General features: G+C 41.5%; 1 protein-coding gene across 2 annotated transcripts; it reads left to right on the forward strand.

Moving 5' to 3' along the window:
• Nucleotides 1-622: 622 nt before the first annotated feature.
• On the forward strand, nucleotides 623-15,071 carry LOC111867447 (DNA replication licensing factor Mcm3). Of its 2 annotated transcripts, none has more exons than XM_023857326.2 (16): nucleotides 623-664; nucleotides 2,054-2,166; nucleotides 2,474-2,682; nucleotides 2,929-3,059; nucleotides 3,470-3,569; nucleotides 4,335-4,473; nucleotides 6,380-6,619; nucleotides 7,546-7,710; nucleotides 8,158-8,356; nucleotides 9,571-9,719; nucleotides 10,509-10,664; nucleotides 11,127-11,277; nucleotides 11,880-12,020; nucleotides 12,225-12,335; nucleotides 13,521-13,741; nucleotides 14,775-15,071. In XM_023857326.2, exons 1-16 carry the CDS (start codon nucleotides 647-649, stop codon nucleotides 14,974-14,976), a joined length of 2,445 nt encoding a protein of 814 aa, XP_023713094.1. In that variant the 5' UTR covers nucleotides 623-646; the 3' UTR covers nucleotides 14,977-15,071. The 2 variants fall into 2 exon arrangements, with proteins under 2 accessions (XP_023713094.1, XP_023713093.1); XM_023857325.2 differs by lacking the exon at nucleotides 623-664 and adding an exon at nucleotides 671-854.
• Nucleotides 15,072-21,602: the final 6,531 nt, after the last annotated feature.

A 21,602-nucleotide genomic window follows, 5' to 3' on the forward strand; every position in this document is an offset into this window, starting at 1 on the left:
GCCCAAGCTCTGGACATGTGTTTGTATTCAGTTTCAAGCCGTGTAGGACATTTATAGCGTTCGTCTTTAGGCTATTCAGGATAGAAGGACAGATGTGTTAAAACTAATCTCATATCTGGTATTAATATTTAGAATATTTCCCCTTTTCAGTTTTGGGTTCTTGTAAATGCAGTCCTGAAATGCAGTTCAGTGTGCAGATTTTTAATAATTCTACTACACCAATTATTATTAGAATGACAAAATGTTGGAGAATGTATGAAGTCTATGTTGGAAAACCTGAAGGAAAGACCTAGACGTAGATGGGAGGATAATTTTGAAATATATTTTAATAGGATGAGAAGTCGTTTGACCTGGCATAGGATAGGGGTCAGTGGCAGGCTCTTGTGAACACGGTAATAACGTTTTAAATTCCATAAAATACTTGAAATTTCTTGATTGGCTGAGCAACTATTAATTTCTCAAGGTTTGTGATCTTTTTCATTGCTTATGCTGGAAACATATTAAATCCTGCCACTAGATGGCTGCAGGAGTATTATATATATCACATGGGACATCTAGTGGGCAAAACTTGAACTATATATGTTGGTCACATTGTGTGGTTAGCTGTCACCAGTTGTCACACCTGAAGGATGTATTTGATTCGTGCATGCTACTTTCCCGCCAAGTATGCTGTGGTTTCCGGTAGTATAGAGTGTATAGAGTGAAGTTCAGAATATCTGTTTTGGTGTATAAGGAAACTAATAAGTGTATTTTGTTGCTGTAACATAATAAGAATTTTAACAATGGGTGAAGTGGAAGTTGATCAACGTTTAAGAGATTTGCAGCGAGAATATTTGGACTTCTTAGACGATGAGGTACTGCGGTGTTATTGTACTGCTATTGTTCTGTATAGGGGTTCGCTGTATAAAGATTGTAGTTCTGACATCAGTAACGGATAACTTGCCAGCTTTAGGCGAGGCTGCCGAACCTACAGGAACCAAATGGCTGCGAGAAAATTAATGTAACGTTTTCAGTGTTTAGTACAGCGGTTAGATCTTCCCCTGTCAAAACTGCAGTTCGAATAGCGAAAGCTCATGACGATTACGTATATAAAGAAGGAAACACTAGACTAAGCATTAGCATGTTTATCCTGCCGAGCACTCTGAGCTGTTAAGGCCGTGGCGTAATCTCGTAATCAGCACTGCAAATGGGCCTGTGCCTTCAGTGAGGTGTTCTCAATCTGTCACTTAAGAAGACCCCCAAGCAAACGCTTGTCGCTTAAATTAATTTTGGGCATAAGATTTTTCTCTTGACAGCATACAGACTGGTTTTTCGGGGGCTTTCCTCAGGGGTAGAGGGGCCAGGCTGTGAAGCTCACCTCCATCTAGTGCAGAGGTGATGGATGCATGAAGCAATACCTCCACTCCCTCATATGTCTTCACGGCTTGATGTTTAATTAAGAACTGGGACAACTTCCCTAGTTTGAGAAACTTCTATACTTGCAATGCATAATATCAGTCTTTTATTAAATTTTTAGATAGTTACACAGTGATGATAACAGGGCTACATGCCATCAGGCTTGTTGTCCTTATGCTGGATACAGTTACTGTAACAGAATGAGAAAAATGTTCTTGTGGTAGAGATCACACATTAACAAGTTCCTAGTTTGTAATCATCCCTTTGGCAGCATGCAAGAAGTATCTGCCCAGACTTCTTGCATGTTCATACTTCAGAACTAATGCTGATACGAATGTCATGCCGTTGGAAGCCATGCTCAGTTCTTCTTGATATCCTAGAATCCATAACAGCAGCATGGTGGATGCACTAACTTGGGTAGTAGGAGCAACTCTGGTGCAACTATGAAAATGTGGTAACCATAGTGAGAGTACTAGTACCTGTAACAGTAAGAGAAACCAGAGTAATCACAACTGAACTTAGGTGCTTAATTACTTAAAACCCAGGGCTAACTTGAGTGCAGAGGTGCTAAGCATTCATGTGGGAACTGTGCAGGCTGCAGTTCTGATTGCAGCCTTCCTGCCCTTCTGAAGTTGCTGACACTGTTTTTGCCTTACAGGAGGGTGACGGTACTTACTCTCAACTTGTGAAGGACTTGGTTGCAGATAAAGGCAAGAGGCTCCTTGTCAATGTAAATGATTTACGTCACCGGAACCCTGTAAGGGCTGCAAGGTTGGTTGGTTTTGCTTCTTTTGACGTGGAGAATACTGTTTGATGGTATGTGGTCACAATGGCATTGTGTGTTCTCATATGAAGGGTTAGTCGTGAATATATTGAATATTCAGTCATAGACAGTCAACGAAGGTGGACCTCCAATGTGGGGATTGGGCAAGGTGCAGGATGTTACAGAATGGTCTCTCCAACCAAATGCTTTGAAACAGATCATGACCCCCTCCTTTCCAATCTGTTTCCACTTCCCATTTATTGTCTGTCGCATTCTGCGGTTCAAACAGCGTGGCTGTGATCTGTTGTGTTTCAGCTTGTTGAACAATGCATTTGAAGAACAACTGGCATTTCAGCGTGCACTGAAGGAATATGTAGGCAGTGTGGATCCAACATACGCTAAAGATACTGAGGAGCTGTTTGTAGCTTTTGAAGGCAGTTTTGGCAACAAACATGTGACACCTCGTACACTCATGTCGAGATTCCTTGGAAACCTTGTCTGCGTTGAAGGAATTGTGACAAAATGTAAGTGGCTTGTGTTACACATCTGTAATCTGTTACATATGATTACCATTGTGCAGTAAAGGGTTAAGCAGTGAGTCTGCACAGTGTGAAGTAGTGTTCTGTGCTGTGGACCACTGGAAACAGTACAGAGAAAATTTTCATGTGATGAAATAATTTGACCAACCCTCCGCACATTGTATGTTTCCCGTTACTGTGACTAATTGAGTCATGATTTACCATATGTTTGACATTTCGGTTAACTTGCAGGTTCCCTTATACGTCCTAAAGTTGTTCGCAGTGTCCACTATTGTCCTGCAACGAAGAAAGTGTCGGAGCGTCGGTACACTGACCTCACGTCTTTTGATGCTTTTCCATCGAGTTCTGTCTACCCAACAAAGGTATGCATTACAACCTGATATTCCCATGGCTAAAACATCATTGAGGGTGCAACTTGGCTTGAGCAGGCAGGCATCCCATGAGATGTTCGGTATGCTGATTTTGGTTCCCATCCTGATGGTGTCCAGTCACTCTTCCAATGAATATGAAACAGTCTGCATCACTCTCTCATGATGCACAGAGTGTGTTAGCTGTGAGCCTCAGTGCCATGCACTTTCCTGAGGCAGTGAGCTGTTACATTTCCCACCATTTAACGTATGGTTGTTTTACGTCAGTCACAGCAGTGCTTTCAAGACTGGATGTAAGAGCGTAGTGTGTTGCATCAATTCAATGTGTGACACTGTTGTGTTTCTCCCACCTGAGTAAACTCACATGCAGTACGGTGCAGATTTACAGTCTGCATTACTTTCAGGATGAAGATGGCAATACTCTCGAGACGGAGTATGGACTGTCGGTATACAAAGATCATCAGACGATCAGTATACAGGAGATGCCTGAGAAGGCACCTGCAGGTAAATAAACCTAATGTTTGCTTAATTGATGACAGTATTGTGTGTCTGATACATTGTTCTGGATATGTCATGTCTCAAATAGGCAGCCTTGCAGAAGGTAGGTCCTTTGTGTTGTGAATTTGGTTTCACTCCTATGTTTTAAAATAGAATCTAGTGACATTCTGATGATAATGTAATGATGTGTATCATTGTCTGATGATGACACGTGTTTCAAGATATTTTAGATTCGCTGAATAGAGACAGTCATTGCTGGTCACAGGAATTGCACTTGGCAAAGCAAGTCACGACAGCAGGGTTGATACAACTTCAAAAAATAATTTGCCCATGTATTTTCACATTAGAAATAATATGCCTCACAGAATTGACATAAACATTTATTACAAGTAATGTCCTTCCAAATGTTTCTCAGGCCCCTGGGGCTCATCTCCCAAGGCCAAAGCAGTTGCAATGTGGACTTCTCCCTAAATGCCTTCATTGTGTGGTTCCTGGTCATGTCATTGTGACATACTGTGAGATCCTCATTTATGATTGTTCAATAAACTCGGGCAAATATAAGGTCCCCATGCTTAATTAAGCACCATGCCCTGGAAATGTGTGGGGGAGTAGAGGTGTAGTTTCATGCATTCTTAACCTTGGAAGTAGGTGGATGTGAGCTTCATCCCTCAGCTGCTTCAGTAAGAATAGTGAAAATAGAAGTATAACATGGATTTTTACCCCTTTTTAGCTTTTCTGCGTATTAATGGACACATTCTGTTGCATCTGTAGGTCAGTTGCCACGGTCTGTGGATGTCATCTGTGATAATGACTTAGTGGACAAGTGTAAGCCAGGAGACCGGGTGCAAATTGTGGGTAACTACAGGTGTTTACCCGGAAAGCAAGGCAACTTCACTACAGGGACATTCAGGTATACCAACAGTTACTCTTATCCCTGTGAAGATTCCTTCAGATGTCACGCAGCCACTGAAGATGGTAGAAAGTCCCTGCCACCCAAGTCTTCCCTTATCTTTGGAACTGTGGTGCATATCATTATTAAGTGCATTCATTGGCTGGGGCAGTAGTGGTTCTAACTTGTATTTCAGAGGTGCCTGGTTCTAGTTTTGGTCAGGACACAGACTATCGTGGCTGACGTTTTGTGTCATGTCTCTCAGTCCTTACAAGATCATGTTGGGATAGTATCTCATGCCAGACCAAGATTACATCCATATTTTTCCCAGTTCATCATGTGCCAATCATCCAGCATTTTACAGCCCAAATTACTGATGGTGCCACTAAATAGATGACAAATAAATTAAATGGCCAATGTAAGAGCACAGAGCTGCCATCTATTGATGACAATGTGAAATTCTAGCACAAACTTCATAATGTGGCCATTTGGGACACTTTTAGGAAGTGTTAATGAACACTAGGTTGAATCCAATGATTTTTTGATGATACAAGGTGGTTCAAATATGGCTGGGACTGATTTGTGTGTAAACAAGCTGCACTGGGCAGCAGCTTTGCAACCTTGAGAGAGTGAACCCACAACCTTCACCTTCCCTCCTGTTTGGGTTAGAACCTGTTCAGTCCTGTCTGGGAGTTGCTAGAGTGATAAGTGAACAGAAGGTACCGCGGAGCATGGAACAATGCATTGTGATCAAATTCCTCCTTGGAGAAAATGTCCCGTCCGCTGAAATTCACCACAGACTCCAACAACTGTATGGGGAAGAGTGTCACTCACTGACCTGTGTATTTGATGTAAGTGCTTCAGAGAGGGCAGAGAGCGCATGATCGTTGGCCTCGAACATCTGTCACCAAGCCAAACATTGATAGTGCAGATGCGCTTATTCATGAGAATAGGCACATAACTATCAAGGAACTTGGAGCAATGCTGTCCATCAGTGTTGGTACCGTGGACGAGATCGTGAAATACCACCTGTACTATCACAAGGTGAATGCACGGTGGGAACCACACACTTTGACGGATGTGAACAAAATGGTGTGCATGCAAGCTGCCAGTTGTCTCCTACAGCAGTTGGAAGACGAAGGTGATGCATTTTTGAAGTATCGTGACCACTGATGAAACGTGAGTGCACTACTTCATTCCCGAGTCCCAGCAGTCATCACACGAGTGGCGGAGTGCGGAGGAGCCGTTCGGCAGGAAAAGTGTTGGCAGCATTCTACTGGGACTGGCAGGGGATTATCCATGTAGACTTTATGACAGATGCCAGAACAGTCAGTGCAGCTTATTACTCAGACCTCCTGGCAGCAGACGTGAAGGAAAAGATCCAATCCAAGCAGAAGACAGGCGGAAAGCGGGTAGCCTTCCTTCAAGACAATGCACGCCCTCATACGGCCAAAACAATGGAAACCCTCTGGAAATTGAAGTGGAACCTTCTGACACATCTGCTGTACAGTCCCGATTTGACCCCAAGTGATTTCTACCTGTTTGGAAGGCTCAAATCAGACTTGCAAGGCATGCGGTTTGTGGACAATGACGCCATCATCCAGACTGTTCGGGAGTGGATACGCAGCAAACCACAACACTTTTTTGAAAAGGGCATCAGGATGCTTCCAGAACATTGGAAAAAATGTGTTGACTCTGGAGGGGAGTACGTTGAAGACTGACATGTGCAAGTAAGTGTTTGGCAATTATGGTTTTAAAAAAAAATCAGTCCTGGTCATATTTGAACCACCTTGTAAGTATCTGAATTCCTTGTATGTGGTCTCTCCACCGGTGAGTGATTGTTGCTCCGCTGGTTAGGACATTCCTTCTGTGTAATCCAGAGTTGGTTGATTTGTGTGCAGTTTCACAGTGTTTGTCTGTTTTTCAGAACAGTTCTGATTGCTAATAACATATCCCAGCTCACAAAGGAGTCGACGCTTCTGATCACCAGGGAGGATGTCCAGAAGTGCAAGAAACTGGCTCGTAACAAGAACATCGAAATTTTTGAGTTGCTCAGTAGATCGCTGGCACCTTCCATTCATGGACATGAGTACATAAAGAAGGCCATCTTGTGCATGTTGCTGGGCGGAGTGGAGAAGGTCCTTCCTAATGGAACACGGCTCCGAGGGTAAGTGGGCATTTATATGACACTTCTCTTGTTAGAGCCAAACAAAAGAAAGTGTTGAGAATGCAGTAATTAGCCTGATAGTGACGTTTCTTAACGTGAGTTGCATGCAATAGAAAACAGAAAAAGCAAAAGAGATAGAACAAGAAAGAAAAGAATTGGAGAATTCAGAGATTAACACTGAGAATGATAAGTTAATAAATAACAAAACAAGGTGATGCAGACACATTTTGAGAAGAACAAAGAAGGAATTCCAGAGAAGGTTTTGCATGTGAAACTAGTGTAAGACTAAGTTCAGAACTCACCAGGAAGCCTTCTCATCTCATACATTAGTTTTCATGCCATTAACATCTGCTGAGTTCTCACCTGTTCCTTTCTAGTCCTAGCTGTTGAATGTTCTGTCAAAGCCAACATTTAACACCATTTCCCACGAATAATACACACAAATAGCCGATTGTAATCTTTATTTAGCACACAACAGTTTACATATCCACATCAAAATATTAGTACTCAAAGAACAGGTGTGGGCACTCATTTGTGATATACAGCATAACTTATGTTTGTACAACATGTTAATGCTCAACCATTTTTTGCTGTGGTAACCTGAAATTGGATGATGATAGTGCAGATGGCTTCATACTTTCTCAGGCAACCTTATGGAACACAAGTCCTGTGTGTTCATTGAGATCTCTGGTATGGCAGCTTTGGTTCCAATTATGCTTTCAGAATGTAATTGAGGAACTTCTTACTGATGACATAACAGTCTGTCAGTACCTGAGCATGGAGCATGTGAGAAGCAGAGTTTCAGTAACTCTGTGGCACTCAGTGGTGTAATGCCCCTTGCACTCTGTGTAGTATGTGCAGCTTTAGTGGTCTAAGTGTGTGATGGCTGTTGGAATAGCATTAGTAGCTGTAGCGTATGCTTCTAGGGACATCAACGTTCTCCTGATAGGGGACCCTAGTGTTGCAAAGTCGCAGTTGCTGCGGTATGTTCTCTGCACTGCTCCGCGGGCTGTTCCCACTACAGGTCGTGGGTCATCGGGTGTTGGTCTTACAGCTGCAGTGACAACTGACCAAGAGACTGGAGAGAGGAGGTAAGTTTTGCACCAGTGAGAGTACAGGTTGGCATTACTGGGAAATGAATACCAGTGTGAAACTGCAGGTTTCTTTGCATCTGTGATTGGTCCCTGGCATATAGGAGAAAATGTGCTACAGATGTGCATATGGCTGCTGAATGATTACACACAATTGAGTTGTTGATTCATGTATATAGATAGATTAATAACAAAGAAAAAAGATGAATGTTATGGCTTCTGGGGTGTGCCACCGTGTAAGTCCTCTGGAAGTTTGGCAGTGTTTTGGAGCAACATAATTCCTCTGCCTTCAGGGCTGCAATTTGCTGAGCAACCAGCAGGTTTCCACGTTGCTCCACACCCCAGAACACAACCCTCTTTAGGATGCAATGTGACTGACTTTTGTGTGACAGGGACTGAATTTTTAAATGAATCAGAGGCTTCAAGCAAATGTTTCGTTATGTTTAGGCTTGAGGCTGGAGCCATGGTGCTTGCTGACAGAGGGGTTGTGTGCATCGATGAGTTTGACAAGATGTCAGACATGGATAGAACTGCTATTCATGAAGTCATGGAGCAAGGGAGAGTTACAATAGCCAAGGCTGGTATCCACGCTCGTCTGAATGCTAGGTGCTCCGTGCTTGCCGCTGCCAACCCAGTGTATGGCAGAGTAAGTTGCCATGGAGTGATGTGTATAAGTTGGTTATTTAATGCACTGTCAGTGTCAGCACTGTAGCATCAGATGGCAGGAGGATTAATGAGTGTGGAGCAGTTAGTGGACTGGCAATTGGCAGGGGGAACTGAAGTACCCACAGGAAACCTGTCCCAGTGCCACTGTCTACCACAGATCCCATATGACCTGATGTGGGATTGAACTGGGGCTGCCAGATTTGGTAGCTGGTGGCTAACCACATAAGCTACAGCACAGCCCTTAACATGGATCAGTTACAGCTCTTCAAGCCATTAAGGCAAAGTGGTTACAATATGTACCACCAGCTGTTATACACTAAAACTCATCATTCTGCACAGGCAGTGTACCTGTGTGTTCATATGGTTCATTGATTGCATAGTTGGTCTTTGTAGTGGAGATGCAGTGGCTTTACTGTGAGGTACAAACTGAATTGTTAGGCAGCATGTGGATTGATGGACTTCAGGCTTCATAGGGCTGGGTGCAGAACTGGGTTTGGGAATTAATTTTGATTCATAAACTGGGGATTTGCATGATGTGCATGAAGCAGACACTCTTAATGAGGGCCATATATGTCCACATGTTTCAAGTCAGGAACCACTAGATGGATTTTGGTGAAATTTCCCATTAGGAATAAGTCATGAAGCAGCCCCTCTAACTATAAACTGGGGCAGAGATCTAGAGTTCAGAAACATTATATGAGAATTCTACTGCACCTCGCCATGCAAGCCCAGTTAAGTGACTGAGTTTATGGCAGGGCATGAGCCCTGTGCCTCACTGGCTGTAGACAGGGTTCTACTATGGTACAGCAATATAGCACAGTGTCATGATTGACTTCAAATTAATGTGAAGCATACAACTTATTCATATTTCCCAGTAGAGGCATCTGGCAATAGAACCGTGTTACTGCCACATACCTACCTTCTCTGAAACTCTGAGAATGCTTTTGTTGTTATTTTGCTAATCCCTTCTGTGCTACAATTTAGAGTAACAAATTTTTGTATATGTGTGTTACTACATTTTAAATGTGGGGTGGATTTCCAGTGCATTAGAAGGTTCCTGGTGATGGAAGCATTTATAGTTTCTGGAAAGAAGGAAGTCCACCTCATCGTATTGTGGTTGAGTGCCAGCGAAGACTTAAGAGCATTCACTATTATGAAACCTTGGGATCATATGTGGTGTGATTTCTGTCTCAGTATGACCAGTATAAGACTCCTATGGAGAACATTGGCCTGCAGGACTCGCTGTTGTCTCGTTTTGATTTGCTGTTTGTGATGTTGGACCTGGTTGATGGGGAGCATGATCGCGTCATTTCAGACCACGTTGTGCGGATGCATCGATACAGGTGAGCAAGATTTAAACCAGTATGTAGGGTGAGGACACTTTGTCATTTATTACTTCACATTCTGGCCTAACACTGGGAAATGCTTTCTCCTGCATATGTCAGAAGATTGCATTCCCAGTCTGTATGAACTTGTGAAATTAAAGTCATCAGGGATGTGATGATGTTTGGCAACATTTTGGTGTAATACAAGGCTCCTTTTTCAGGGTTGAAGAGTAAGCCAAGTGATGGAATAAGCAATCAAGCTGCAAGTTTCCATATGTGTCAAGAGTTTATTCAAATCTATCTGCCTATTGTTGAAGCATATCTTTTGTGTTTCATTTATGTCATTCTTATGGAATTGTGTGATTAAATTGACATTCATCGCGGTCATTTGTCAGTTCTGTGTCTTTTCCTTAATCCACACCACAGTGTTCAGATAGTAAAATGCAAAACAGTGTACACCAAAAATTGCAGACTTAATTCCAGTTGTTGTATGATGCAGTGTAACTGAGAACTTCATTATAGTTGAAGACAATTCACATTGTCAGTTTCCTGATGTTATGTGTCAGGAGAAACACAAAATGAGGAATTTTTTTCCTCCAGCACCTTCATTATATATGATGATTACCAAATAGCTGTAAATTTTTTTATGTAGTGTGATACATCATCGGAACTTGCAGTTCTGGTTCCCAAACCATATGTAGCAAGAGCTGCATGAAGGTACCAGTAACCCATCCTCTGTCCATGCCCCAGAATCTGGATAGACCTTGAGGCAGAAGTAACCACCATACATTTGTGAGTGTCTTTCAGAAATCCTGGTGAACAAGATGGGGAAGCCCTTCCCATGGGCTCTTCTGTAGACATGCTGAGCACGCAGAACCCAGACCTGGCAGAGGGAGACAGTCTGAGCACTCCTATTTATGAGAAATATGACTCTCTCCTTCATGGTGGGACACGAAATCGCAAGTAAGTATGCACACCTTGTCGCATCTTGTGGAACTGCAGAGCTGTATACCAGTACATTCTAGCAAGTTCAGGTTCGTGCTGAATAGTGCCTTAAAGACAGGCCACAAGTACGTCATGCTTTCCTCATGTTACATTCAAATAACCTCTGCAGTTGACACGGTGATGTTAAATGGACCTGCTAAGAAATCTGGTAAAATAGGATTTATGTTTTCTGTTTGAGAAATGGTAAATATGGGGGGAAGAGGGAGAGCTGTTTGTGGTGTGCAGGTCATCTTGCCTGTGTGTATCTCTCACCAAATGCAGGTGATAGAAATGGATCCTGATTATTCCCATACTGCTTGTTATGGATCCTGATTATTCCCATACTGGTTGTTATGGATCCTGATTATTCCCATACCGGTTGTTTCTGTCTGTACATCTGTTTGCTCCAGCGTGTAATATTTTGGTTCTGCTGTTACACAGGGACAAGATTATCAGTGTGTCCTTCATGAAGAAGTACATTCACATTGCTAAATGTATGAAGCCAACTCTGACTGAAGAAGCTTCTGAAGCCATTGCTGAAGAGTACTCACGCCTGCGTTCTCAAGACACAGTTGACACTGACGTTGCCAGGGTACGTATAGGAGGAGAACCATCTCTGTTCTGAATTTGTTTGCCTTTCCAAATAAATACTCTTATCCTTTTATTTTGACTTTGTGTCTATGTGCCACCATTCGGTCCATATTTGTTTTCAGCAGATGAAGTAGGTTCTGACCATTCTCTTCATTCCACCATTTCTCATTTGCAACTAGCACGGTTTACAGGGTGCTTCTGCACAGATGAACATGCGTCACTTATGGAGCTGAGCCCTTCTTGAAAGCCGCCACTTGTGCAGCTACTCAAGAATTTCCCAGCCTTTTATGGAAACTGAAGGTTCATTACCATGTTCACAAGAGTCCTCCACTGGTCCCTATCCTGAGCCAGATCAATCCAGTCCATACCATCCCATCGTATCTCTCTAAGATCCATTTTAATATTGTCCACCCACCTACGCCTTGGTATTCCCAGTGGTCTCTTTCCATCTGGCTTTCGCACCAATATCCTATATGCATTCCTCTTCTCCCCCATTCATTCTACATGCCCTGCCCACCTCATCCTCCTTGACTTGATCATTCTAATTATACTTGGAGATGAGTACAAGTTATGAAGCTCCTCATTAAAATTCATTAATTCCAGACACAACCAGTAACAGCTCGAACCTTGGAGACTCTGATCCGGCTCTCGACAGCGCATGCGAAGGCCAGGCTGTCTCGTACTGTTGATATCGACGATGCCCAAGCTGCTATAGAACTGGTGCAGTTTGCTTATTTCAAAAAGGTAGTTCTCACTTAATAGTTAGTATTGTTTACACTGTGACCACAGACACTGATAGAAGTGGACAGTATTTACATAATGTAGTGGGATGGTTTTTTCTGACTTACTGGTTTGTGTGTGTTAATGTGATGCAACATGTTGGTGAGTGATGACACAGACTGCTGAATGCTTGCAGAGTGGGCACTCAAATTGCTGTACTTTGTTAAGGTACTGGAAAAAGAGAGAAAGCGGCGTCGTGGTGATGGAGATGCAAATGAAGCCTCCGGAGCTGACAGTGATGCAGAGGAACACCAGAGAAAGAAGTCTAGAAGGGATAAGGTAGTGGGAACCTGAATTTGATCAGTAGTGAAATTATTTCAGTGGAACAAGGCTTCTCCCATCACAGTTTTACCACGATGGTCCACTGTTGGGAAGTGCCTGCCTCCAGCCCTCAGACTTACCGCCTTATTATGTCATGTCTTTGCTCTTTAATATGGGCAGCAGATAACACAAGTTTTGTATTTCCTAACCAACTTGTGTGGATATTTTCACATTGTTCACCTGTTGTATCTGGCATGAACAATGTGAAAGGGTTGAAACAAGACTAATTAAACTTCTCAAAGAACTGGTAATGAAATTGAAATAAGGATAAATCTTTCATATGTTATGTCCACCCACCCTATTGGCAAACGATGACCTTCATTCTACAGTGAAAGCCCCATTTAAGGTTTCTTTGGCACGACTGAATCAAGGAAAATATTAAATGGAGGAAATTTAACATGCAGATTATTGACTTGGGGTTATTGAAATTTAACATAAAATTATGGTTCCACTGTGGGGGCACGCGGTAGTGTAGTTGGTTGAGGGGCTATGCTACAAGCTGGAAAGTTGCGGGTTCAAGTCCTGATAGGTCATTGGATTTTTTTTCAATTTACCTAATCCTTCCAGCCGCACTATGGCCCTGGGTTTGACTCAGCCTCTAACAAAAATGAGTACCAGGAATTAATTAAATAATTTTCCTGGGGATTAAAGGGCGGCTGGTGCGTAAGGTTGACAACCTTACCACCATCTTTGAGCCGATGGTCTAGATAATGTGGGACCCTCAACATCTCACAACCCTATGGGCCTTCACGGCCTGTTACAGGGATAGCTTTACTTACTTTTTTTTTTACTTTTTATGGTTCCACTGTATTGTGGTGCGGCCCTAAAACTGTTGACATATTTGCTCATTAATCTCATGACCTGCATTTTAATATGAGATGCTTCTGATGATTCTGCATGCAGTGAGTGTGTTGGCTTATTTTTGTATCCACCAAGACAGTGCTGTCTGAGTCTTGGAATGGTGAATCAGCTGAAGCCCAGGTGACTGATAGTTGTATTTCATCAGTGCTGACCCCCATACCCTGAGTTACTTGTAGCCACTGCCCCTGTAGTAGCAAGCGGTTTAGAATCTCCTATTATGTGACAGTAAAGGTTACATGAGCAAATTGGCTGGAAATATATTTAGTTATTTTTGTTTTGCAGCCGAGAAGGAAACCTGGTGATGAGAGTTACGACCCTTATGATTGGGATTCTGAAGAGGAAACAGAAGATGTGACTGACAGGCGCAAGACACGGAGTTCTGCCAAGCTTGCCTCAAAACCCACGTCTGCTACTGAAATGGAGACTGACATATCCGTTCCTGATGACACAGCTGCGGGTGCATCTGCAGAACCAGCCTCATCAGCTGTCATCAGTGATGACAGGTAAGCAACACTCACACTTCACACCCTCTAAAGCCTGGAGGTTATCTGTATATTATTTAAAAATTCAGTTCATACCTCACAGAAAACACTCCATCTCCATAATGACTAGCCAGTTAATGGTGTTGAAGGAAATAATCTCTCTTTATTGCGAGAATCATACAGAAACATAAATACACTGTGGGGGCAGAATGCAGAGTTTTACTATGTTAAAGGAGGTGATACATATAATAACCAGTGGGCTTTAAGGGGCCAGAAACTTGGAAGGGGAACAAATTAACTGGATACTGGTACAGAAATTCATCTCATCTCAAATTGTAACATATTGCTACAACAGAAATTTTGAATAGCAGCCCAAGCTGAAGCTGGAATGATTTAATATTTTGTCTTAACTAGTATTCACAGATTCAAGAATGTATTAATTATCCTTTGGTGGTGACTTAAAATTGCGTTTATTCCTTAAAATACAAGATGTTTCATCACATTCAGAAAACCATGTCAGTTCTGTATGGTGCTGCAGTCTTCTGAGAAACACAAGTTATTCAGGAGATGAGGAGCTCGGTGAAACATCGGATGACAATAGGCATGGCACTCCACTCAGGGTGTGGCTGAATAGTAACAATGTAGGTACTGGAACTGTGATAGCCTGGTCTGTTGGTTTCATTGGTTTTGGTTGCAGCATGCATGGCAGAGATGACAGATGCATACATTTTTAGTTGAAAATCTGAAGGGAAGGGCCCAGGCATGCATAACTAGGGAGATTGGGAAGGTGGGGATTTAAGTGATATCAGCTGTTCAAGAAGCACACAAGATCCACATTGATCAGGAAATTGAGGAAGACCATAGAAATAACTACTGGATGAGTAGTGTCAGAACAGGTCCACAAATAAACTGACTCCATGATTGCTAGGTGATCATTGTGAAATATTTTGTAACATGCAACACACAGACTAATGATAGGTGTAGTGTATTGTAGTGTAGCATAGTGTAGTGTAATTTTTGGCATGTGGTTTCAGTGTTCTCTCTCTGTTCACAGGTTGAAATCCTTCAAGGCCAGCTTGGTGAAGGTATTCCGTGAAGAGCGAGCACAGTCTCTGACACTGGAACGAGTTGTGGAATTTGCAAATGGAGAGCAGAGCGGTGAGCCATTCAGCCACGGTGAAGTCTCTGCGGCAGTAACACAGATGACAGATGCAAACCAAATAATGGTAGCCAGTGGCATGGTTTTCCTTATATAAATTGTGCACTATGTGAGTGGGACTGGAGATTATTGTATAAATTTTTTTCTAAACATTTCAGTATGTGAATATAAGAAAACTCTTCCCCCAAGTCACACACCTAATGAGAACAGAAAAAAGGGGTACTGAAGGCCAAAAGCACTAGAACTATTCAGATGTGACTTGACGTACATGCTTAATACAGCTGGTAAGTTAGGACGGCCATGGATGTTCCATATGGGTACTTGCATTGGTAAATAAATAAATACAGATCAATAGGATGGGTGTAGTCAGAATGATTTGATTGTTTTCGATTTGCAAGTGCAAGAGGATAAGTCAAAATTGTATACAATGCCGAGCCTGCAGAAAAACTTATGGGGTGGAATGCCATGTGTGAGCAGTCTGCAGCAGTGTAGCACTCACTTCCACACTGAAAGAGATGGGCGTGAGTCATGATGCGAAGTCACTCTCGTTCTCTATGTGATGATGGCTTTGCAGCTCTGAGTGCAGAATTATACAACGGACAGTCCAAGAAAAATGTGTACTTAGAGAAGAGGCTGGAAATTAAACAAACTGTGAGTTCTTATATTTTCATTATATGTCAAATCCTCAATAAAAAATCTTGAATTTTCATGAAGATAACATTCTTTAATTGAAGTGAAATTATTGTTTTTAAAGAAAACAGCACACTTTTTACTAGTTTTTATGAACTATGGCATATGCCATTCATTGCTGTCTCTAGAAGTGCCAGGACAGTGTCACAGTACTTAGAAATGCAGTGAGACTCCTCCCTACCTCAGCTACAGCAGAAAGATACTGATATTTTGCAGGAACTTGTTGCAGTGTGGAAGCAGTATGTTCTTGTGAAATGTTACTTCTCTTCACTGGACTGCATATTCAAGTGAAAATTACACAGGCTGTTAAAACTACTAGGACTGGGTGTATAGAGTTTCTGGACAGATTATTGCATTGATATGTTCTTTGGGCTGGATGTCATGACGTGTGTATGATGTCCTCCTGAAGGCGGTCGTGTAAGACAAAAACAAGTTATGGAACTGACTGTGTTATGTCCCATTATAAGTAAATGTTGCACTGTACTGGGATCATTTGTAATGCAACTTTAAGTACAGCTATTTGCAAAGCATATTCCTAGTTTTGAAGGTACCTGTGGACTGTGTTCACTGTTCATGGAATGGTGAGGTGCTGTTGGGCTATCTTTTCAGTAATCTTTGATTGACACTGTACATGACACATAAATGTTTGTTGCTGCTGAAGTGGCAAGAAGCAGCCATCTTGGCTACGTGCCAGTATCCTTGAATCATACAGTTGAGCCTGTGCTCCATACCTGCCCCTCCCCATCTTTGCACCTTACTTCACAGAGCAACTGATAGTTGCTCAGCTGTTAAAGAAATTCTTTGGTTGTATGAATCCCATATCTTTGTCACCACATTCACAGATCTCATCATTGGATTATTCTGAACCAGCTGAGCCCCATTTACATCTTCACAACCTGTTTTTATAAGATTCAGTTTAATATTATCTTCCTGAGCTGACTGCTGTACCAGTGAAATGTTTACTTTTGTTCTGGAGGTAACCAGTTTGAATTGCTGGGTATAACCTCAACAGAGTCCTTGTTTTTACTCAGTCTCTTTTTCAAACAGACCTTGATTGCTTGCTTCCTTCCGGATCCCCAGATGATGACCCTTCATGTTCATCAACACCATCCCATCCATTGCATTCACACAAATGAAACAGTGTTGCTGAAAGACTTCAGAATGGATCTGAAGTTCTTTCATAGGTTGCAACACTGGGCAGATCAGACAGGGCCTGATGTTTTGAAGTAACATATCACCTCTGTTTTCATGGGTGAAGTGTGAGTCAGATAAGAAATAAGCTGAAGCAGGTGGCAAGCTGAACCTCTCGTTGGAGTTGAAGAGTAAACAAAGTAAGAAACCAGCAGAGGCTAGTTCAGCTTGCTGCCTGCTTGTGATTATTTCTTTCTTCACTTACGTTTTGACCCTGAAGATGGAGGCATTATGTTCCTTCAAAATGTCAGACTGTCTCCAAACTAAACTGCATTATAATCCAGAAGACTTAGCAGTATTTACTTCCCATAAAATTGTTTCCCTTGCAGTTTTCTAGCAAGATGTCTTTCTTGTTTCCCTTATTATGCTACATGTCCTGCCCATATACTTGATTTTATCATGCAGTCATGAATACCAATTGTGGTCCTTCTTGCACGGTTTTCTCCATTCCCATTACATTATTTATCCCACACTCAAATATTCTCAGCATTAGCATACAAATTGATCACACGACCATGTTCCCGGTCAGTATACTTGCCAAATTATTATACAGGGAGGATTCTTACTTTGTTGATCGGTTCCACTGTGATCAGTGCACTGCTGGCTGTGAGGTGCATATGAATTTTGCCAATGAATCAGCATGCCTGACAGCCGATAACATGTGGACAAATCACAGGAAATGCTGAACATGCTGTCCCTCTACTTGTAGATGTTTTGCAATTAATTGTTTCATTAAAAACACAGGTACAACAATCTTTCTTGCACTTAACAGCGTACCAGACACCAACTTTCACTGGATGGGGCGGGACTTCATGGGTTAGATGTGGATTCTGTGAACTCCAGTAGCGATTATTTTGCGTATTTATGTAACCCTGCAAGTGAAACCAGGCTTTATCAGAAAAGAATCTCACTTTTGACAGACTGTAGAAGCCAACTGCAAAAGTGAACGCTGCTAGCTGGATTGTGTGGCTGCAAGGTGTGGATTAATGTTTCACAGGGTCTAAGCCATCATACATGCTGATAGATATGAGAGGGGAAGGCACTAACTGCAGCCCCCCCCCCCAATGTAAGAACTTCCTTCTTTGCATACTTGTCACATTTACAGTTAATATAGTTGAGTATATGTATGTACAAGTCTGCAAAACCCCATAATGCTAAAGTCGAGTCAGCTGTTATGCAACTCCTTACTGTCAGTGGGAGGAGCAGGATCCAAGATAAAAGTGCAGTTTACCACTAAAATATTTATACAGGTTCTCAAGTTTACATTATTAGCATACATAAATAACTGTGATAAAAAATTTGTGCTTGTGTTGATAAGTTACATAATAGCTTGTTTCACACAAACATGTTTCTTCCCTTAATATTTCAATACATTGTAAGTATTGTTATCATTGTGTAATTCACAAAATACTTTGGCAAATCTTTGCATTCCTATAAAACAAAAACTATTCAAGTCCTATACAACAGCCTCTGTGCACTGGAATAATTTAAGGAAATATCACATTATTTTTAAGGCCGTAGGAGTTTGTTAAGTGCTAGTGCTATGTGATAGTGCTCTGCTAGCGATCATCTTGTTTAAATTCTACTGGGATTAAAGTACCAAAGAAATTAGAATGGTTCAAAGATCTTGTATGTGTATGTCACCTGACAAAACAAGTTCTTTAAATTAATTAATTCTCAAGATCCAGGACAGCACAGTTGATCCTTGCTGAACATGGGTTGTGTTCATCAGAATTGAGGAATCGTTGCAATTCAGTGTAAGAAAATAACTCTGAAACTGAAGTAGTTTGTTTATGTTTATAGAAGTAACTGTAGTGGCACTGGTGGTAATGTAAAGGTAAACAGATGATCACCGCCCTATGAAAATGTATGGGGGAGTGGAGGTATAGCTCCATGTATTTTTATCCTTGGCACTGGGTGTAGGTGAATGATCAACCTTACTCCCTTTCCCTAGGGAATGTGCCCCCAGTACCCATTGCATAAGAGTCTGGGGAGGGGGAAGCAGTCTTGGCACTGTGGAGAGAAGACAACATCTCTCGGCTCTGCTGGGAACTGAACCCCGATTCCTTGGCCATACAGCCTGTAGTCTGTTGCTACATTGAATAAGCTATCTCAGTTCCCTCTAAATAAAGCTGAGCGTGGGAAATTCAGTTAATGTTTGTTGACCAGTTGGTCCTACTTGGCTGGTAGCCAGGGTAACAGTGTCACTCAGTATTGAAAGAGTACAATGTGTGACTATCTGGACCACACAAATGCATCATTACAGTGGTGCAACAGGTGATGAATAAATGTTGATACACAAGTTAGAAGACAGAACAGCTGTTGGAGATGCAAACAGGGTACTTACTGTCAACCATTTTGAGGCAACTTATACAGACAATCTGGAATCAATGTGAACTGCATACAAACACACACACATTTAGGTATGGTGACCATGAGGGTGATGCAGTTATCAGTAGAAGCTGTCACATGTTCAACAAGGATTGACTGTAATTGGCTAGTGAAGGCCTGCATGTGACATATGCCAACACTGCCAAATACTGGGACTTGAGAATCCAATATACACTTGAATCTAATGACATGCTGTCCATACCTCGCACACATGACAATGCTTCACACTGCACATACTTTCTAACCTTTGAAACTGAACTGACTATTGGTCAGCAGGCCATCACTGGTCACTGATCATACAGGCTAACACTGTATAACCATTTGAGCCCCTGATCCATGCACCGATACTGCCTGTACAGTGTTATTTAGGGAGATGGTCTCCATAACTTTATGGATTTGTCAGATCCATTTTTCAGGAAATCAGATTTTTGGAGCCAGAATATTCACATTCACTGGGCAATGACCTGTGATGCATATAAACTTTCAAATATCAAACAGAATCTGTCCTACTATTCAGATGATAGCACGGTGCATAGACAGACAGGCAACATTAAAAAAAAATCACTTTTCCATACTCAAGAGGGCTGAATTGTCTAAGTCTCTCCTCAGAATCTCAAGACTGACACTTTCCCATATGTGCAGAAAACATGTACATCCAGAAAAATCTTGGCATTGATTTTTTTGGCATTACAGCACTTCCTGATATATATTGCATACAAGAGGAAGTAAAAAAATCGCATTACTGCAGCAATTCCCAAACTCTAGGACCACAGACAAATTTCACTAATAAGGTAATTTGTTATGAATTACAGTTGCAAATACAAAAGCTGATTCCATTCAAGATATAACCACTATTGTGGCTTCAGAGCATGATTCACAGGTATGCTGAAGAGTCTGATTTCTTCAGACCCATAAGTTCAGTTAATAAGATATTCACTGGACAGTAAAGCCTCTTCAGTTTTGAGGAGCAGTCCAGTTGCTGGATCATTTCCGACAAATGCTCAAATAGTACACTGGAGTAATCTGTGTCCCTCCTTGATGCATTATCTCCACTTAATTTGATTTTGTATAACCACTGCAGTTGAAATAGCATCACCGATTGGCTGAAGCAATGGCATGTAAATTTTCCTTCAGTCTCCATTAGGAATACAGAATGAAAATGTGTGAAGCACAGAATTTCTTTTTTGTGTACACTTAAGTACCATGCCATGATATTTGGGGAGTGGATGTATAGCTCCACATATTCTAACCTTAGCACTAGGTAGAGAGAAGAGGTAGCTGCAGGCTGTGGCTGATTTACCCCAAGGAAATAGCCACTGATACCCACTGGACTGGATGCTATGGAGAGAAGGGTCTGTACCCTGCCAGGAATCACAGCCAAACCATCCAGCCCATAACCAGAGACTGCAATGACTGTGTACGTGCTATTCCATTTTATTTATAGCTGTGGTATTTTAATTTGTCTGACCAACAGAAAGTTTGGAAGTCACTGCATCACAGAATCTGCTACACTCTATGCTCCCGTCATATTTACATCAACTAAACTTGTGTAAGCGTGATCCACTGCAACCTGTGCAAAGCAAATATAACAAACTACTATTCTAGTTACACCAGCCTCAATCACACTGCATGACACAACCAGTTTTATTCTGTTCTACATTGTAGTCCACATGCTGACTAAACTTAACATAAAATCAGTATATTTTGTTTGTGCTTCCATAGTGAGGCAAAGCAACAAGCAATTCTTTTATGTGTAATTCCAGATGATGGTAATGGCTTTCTTACCACGGACAATTACTAATGAATACATCCACTGCAGGACAGAACAGTGTCTCTAATGAGATATATTTTTAGTACTGAAACAGTTAATGAATGATGTAATTAAAACTGTGATACATCAAAACACTGACTCTGATTGCTACAAGAATTTCCTCTGATTACAAAGAACATTTTATGCAAGCTGTGACTTGTATATGAACTCCTAGTGCAGTTATGACAACTGTTTCATTGTTATGTTGGCACTACATTAGATAACACAAGATACAGCCTGAAAACTTCATGTTCTGCTACTCAGACAATTGTTCATGGACATCGTGTTCATGGACATCATTCATTCATTATACTGCAGATTTAATGAAGAATTCTGTCAAATTATTTACGCATTTTTATTATAATTTCAGCATTCATGTAAAGCGCTTCGAACCAAAAATAATATTTAAAGCATAAACTCAATATTATGTTATTCAAACGAGATCTGACACATTTAACAAATTATACAGCACACTATGCAAAATGCTTTTTTTCCCCTTTTCACAAACACTTTGTACATGGCTGTACAAGCTATGAGATCCTTTGGAAATTTTCACTATGCACAAAATGAGTTTATCCTTTTTGCTGAAGCTAGAACTGCTGCTAAATCTTGACAAACAGCAGTTACACAGTCTTACTTTA

This window comes from Cryptotermes secundus, unplaced genomic scaffold (genome assembly GCF_002891405.2).
Source record: "Cryptotermes secundus unplaced genomic scaffold, Csec_1.0 scaffold423, whole genome shotgun sequence".
Taxonomy (NCBI): Eukaryota; Metazoa; Arthropoda; class Insecta; order Blattodea; family Kalotermitidae; genus Cryptotermes; species Cryptotermes secundus.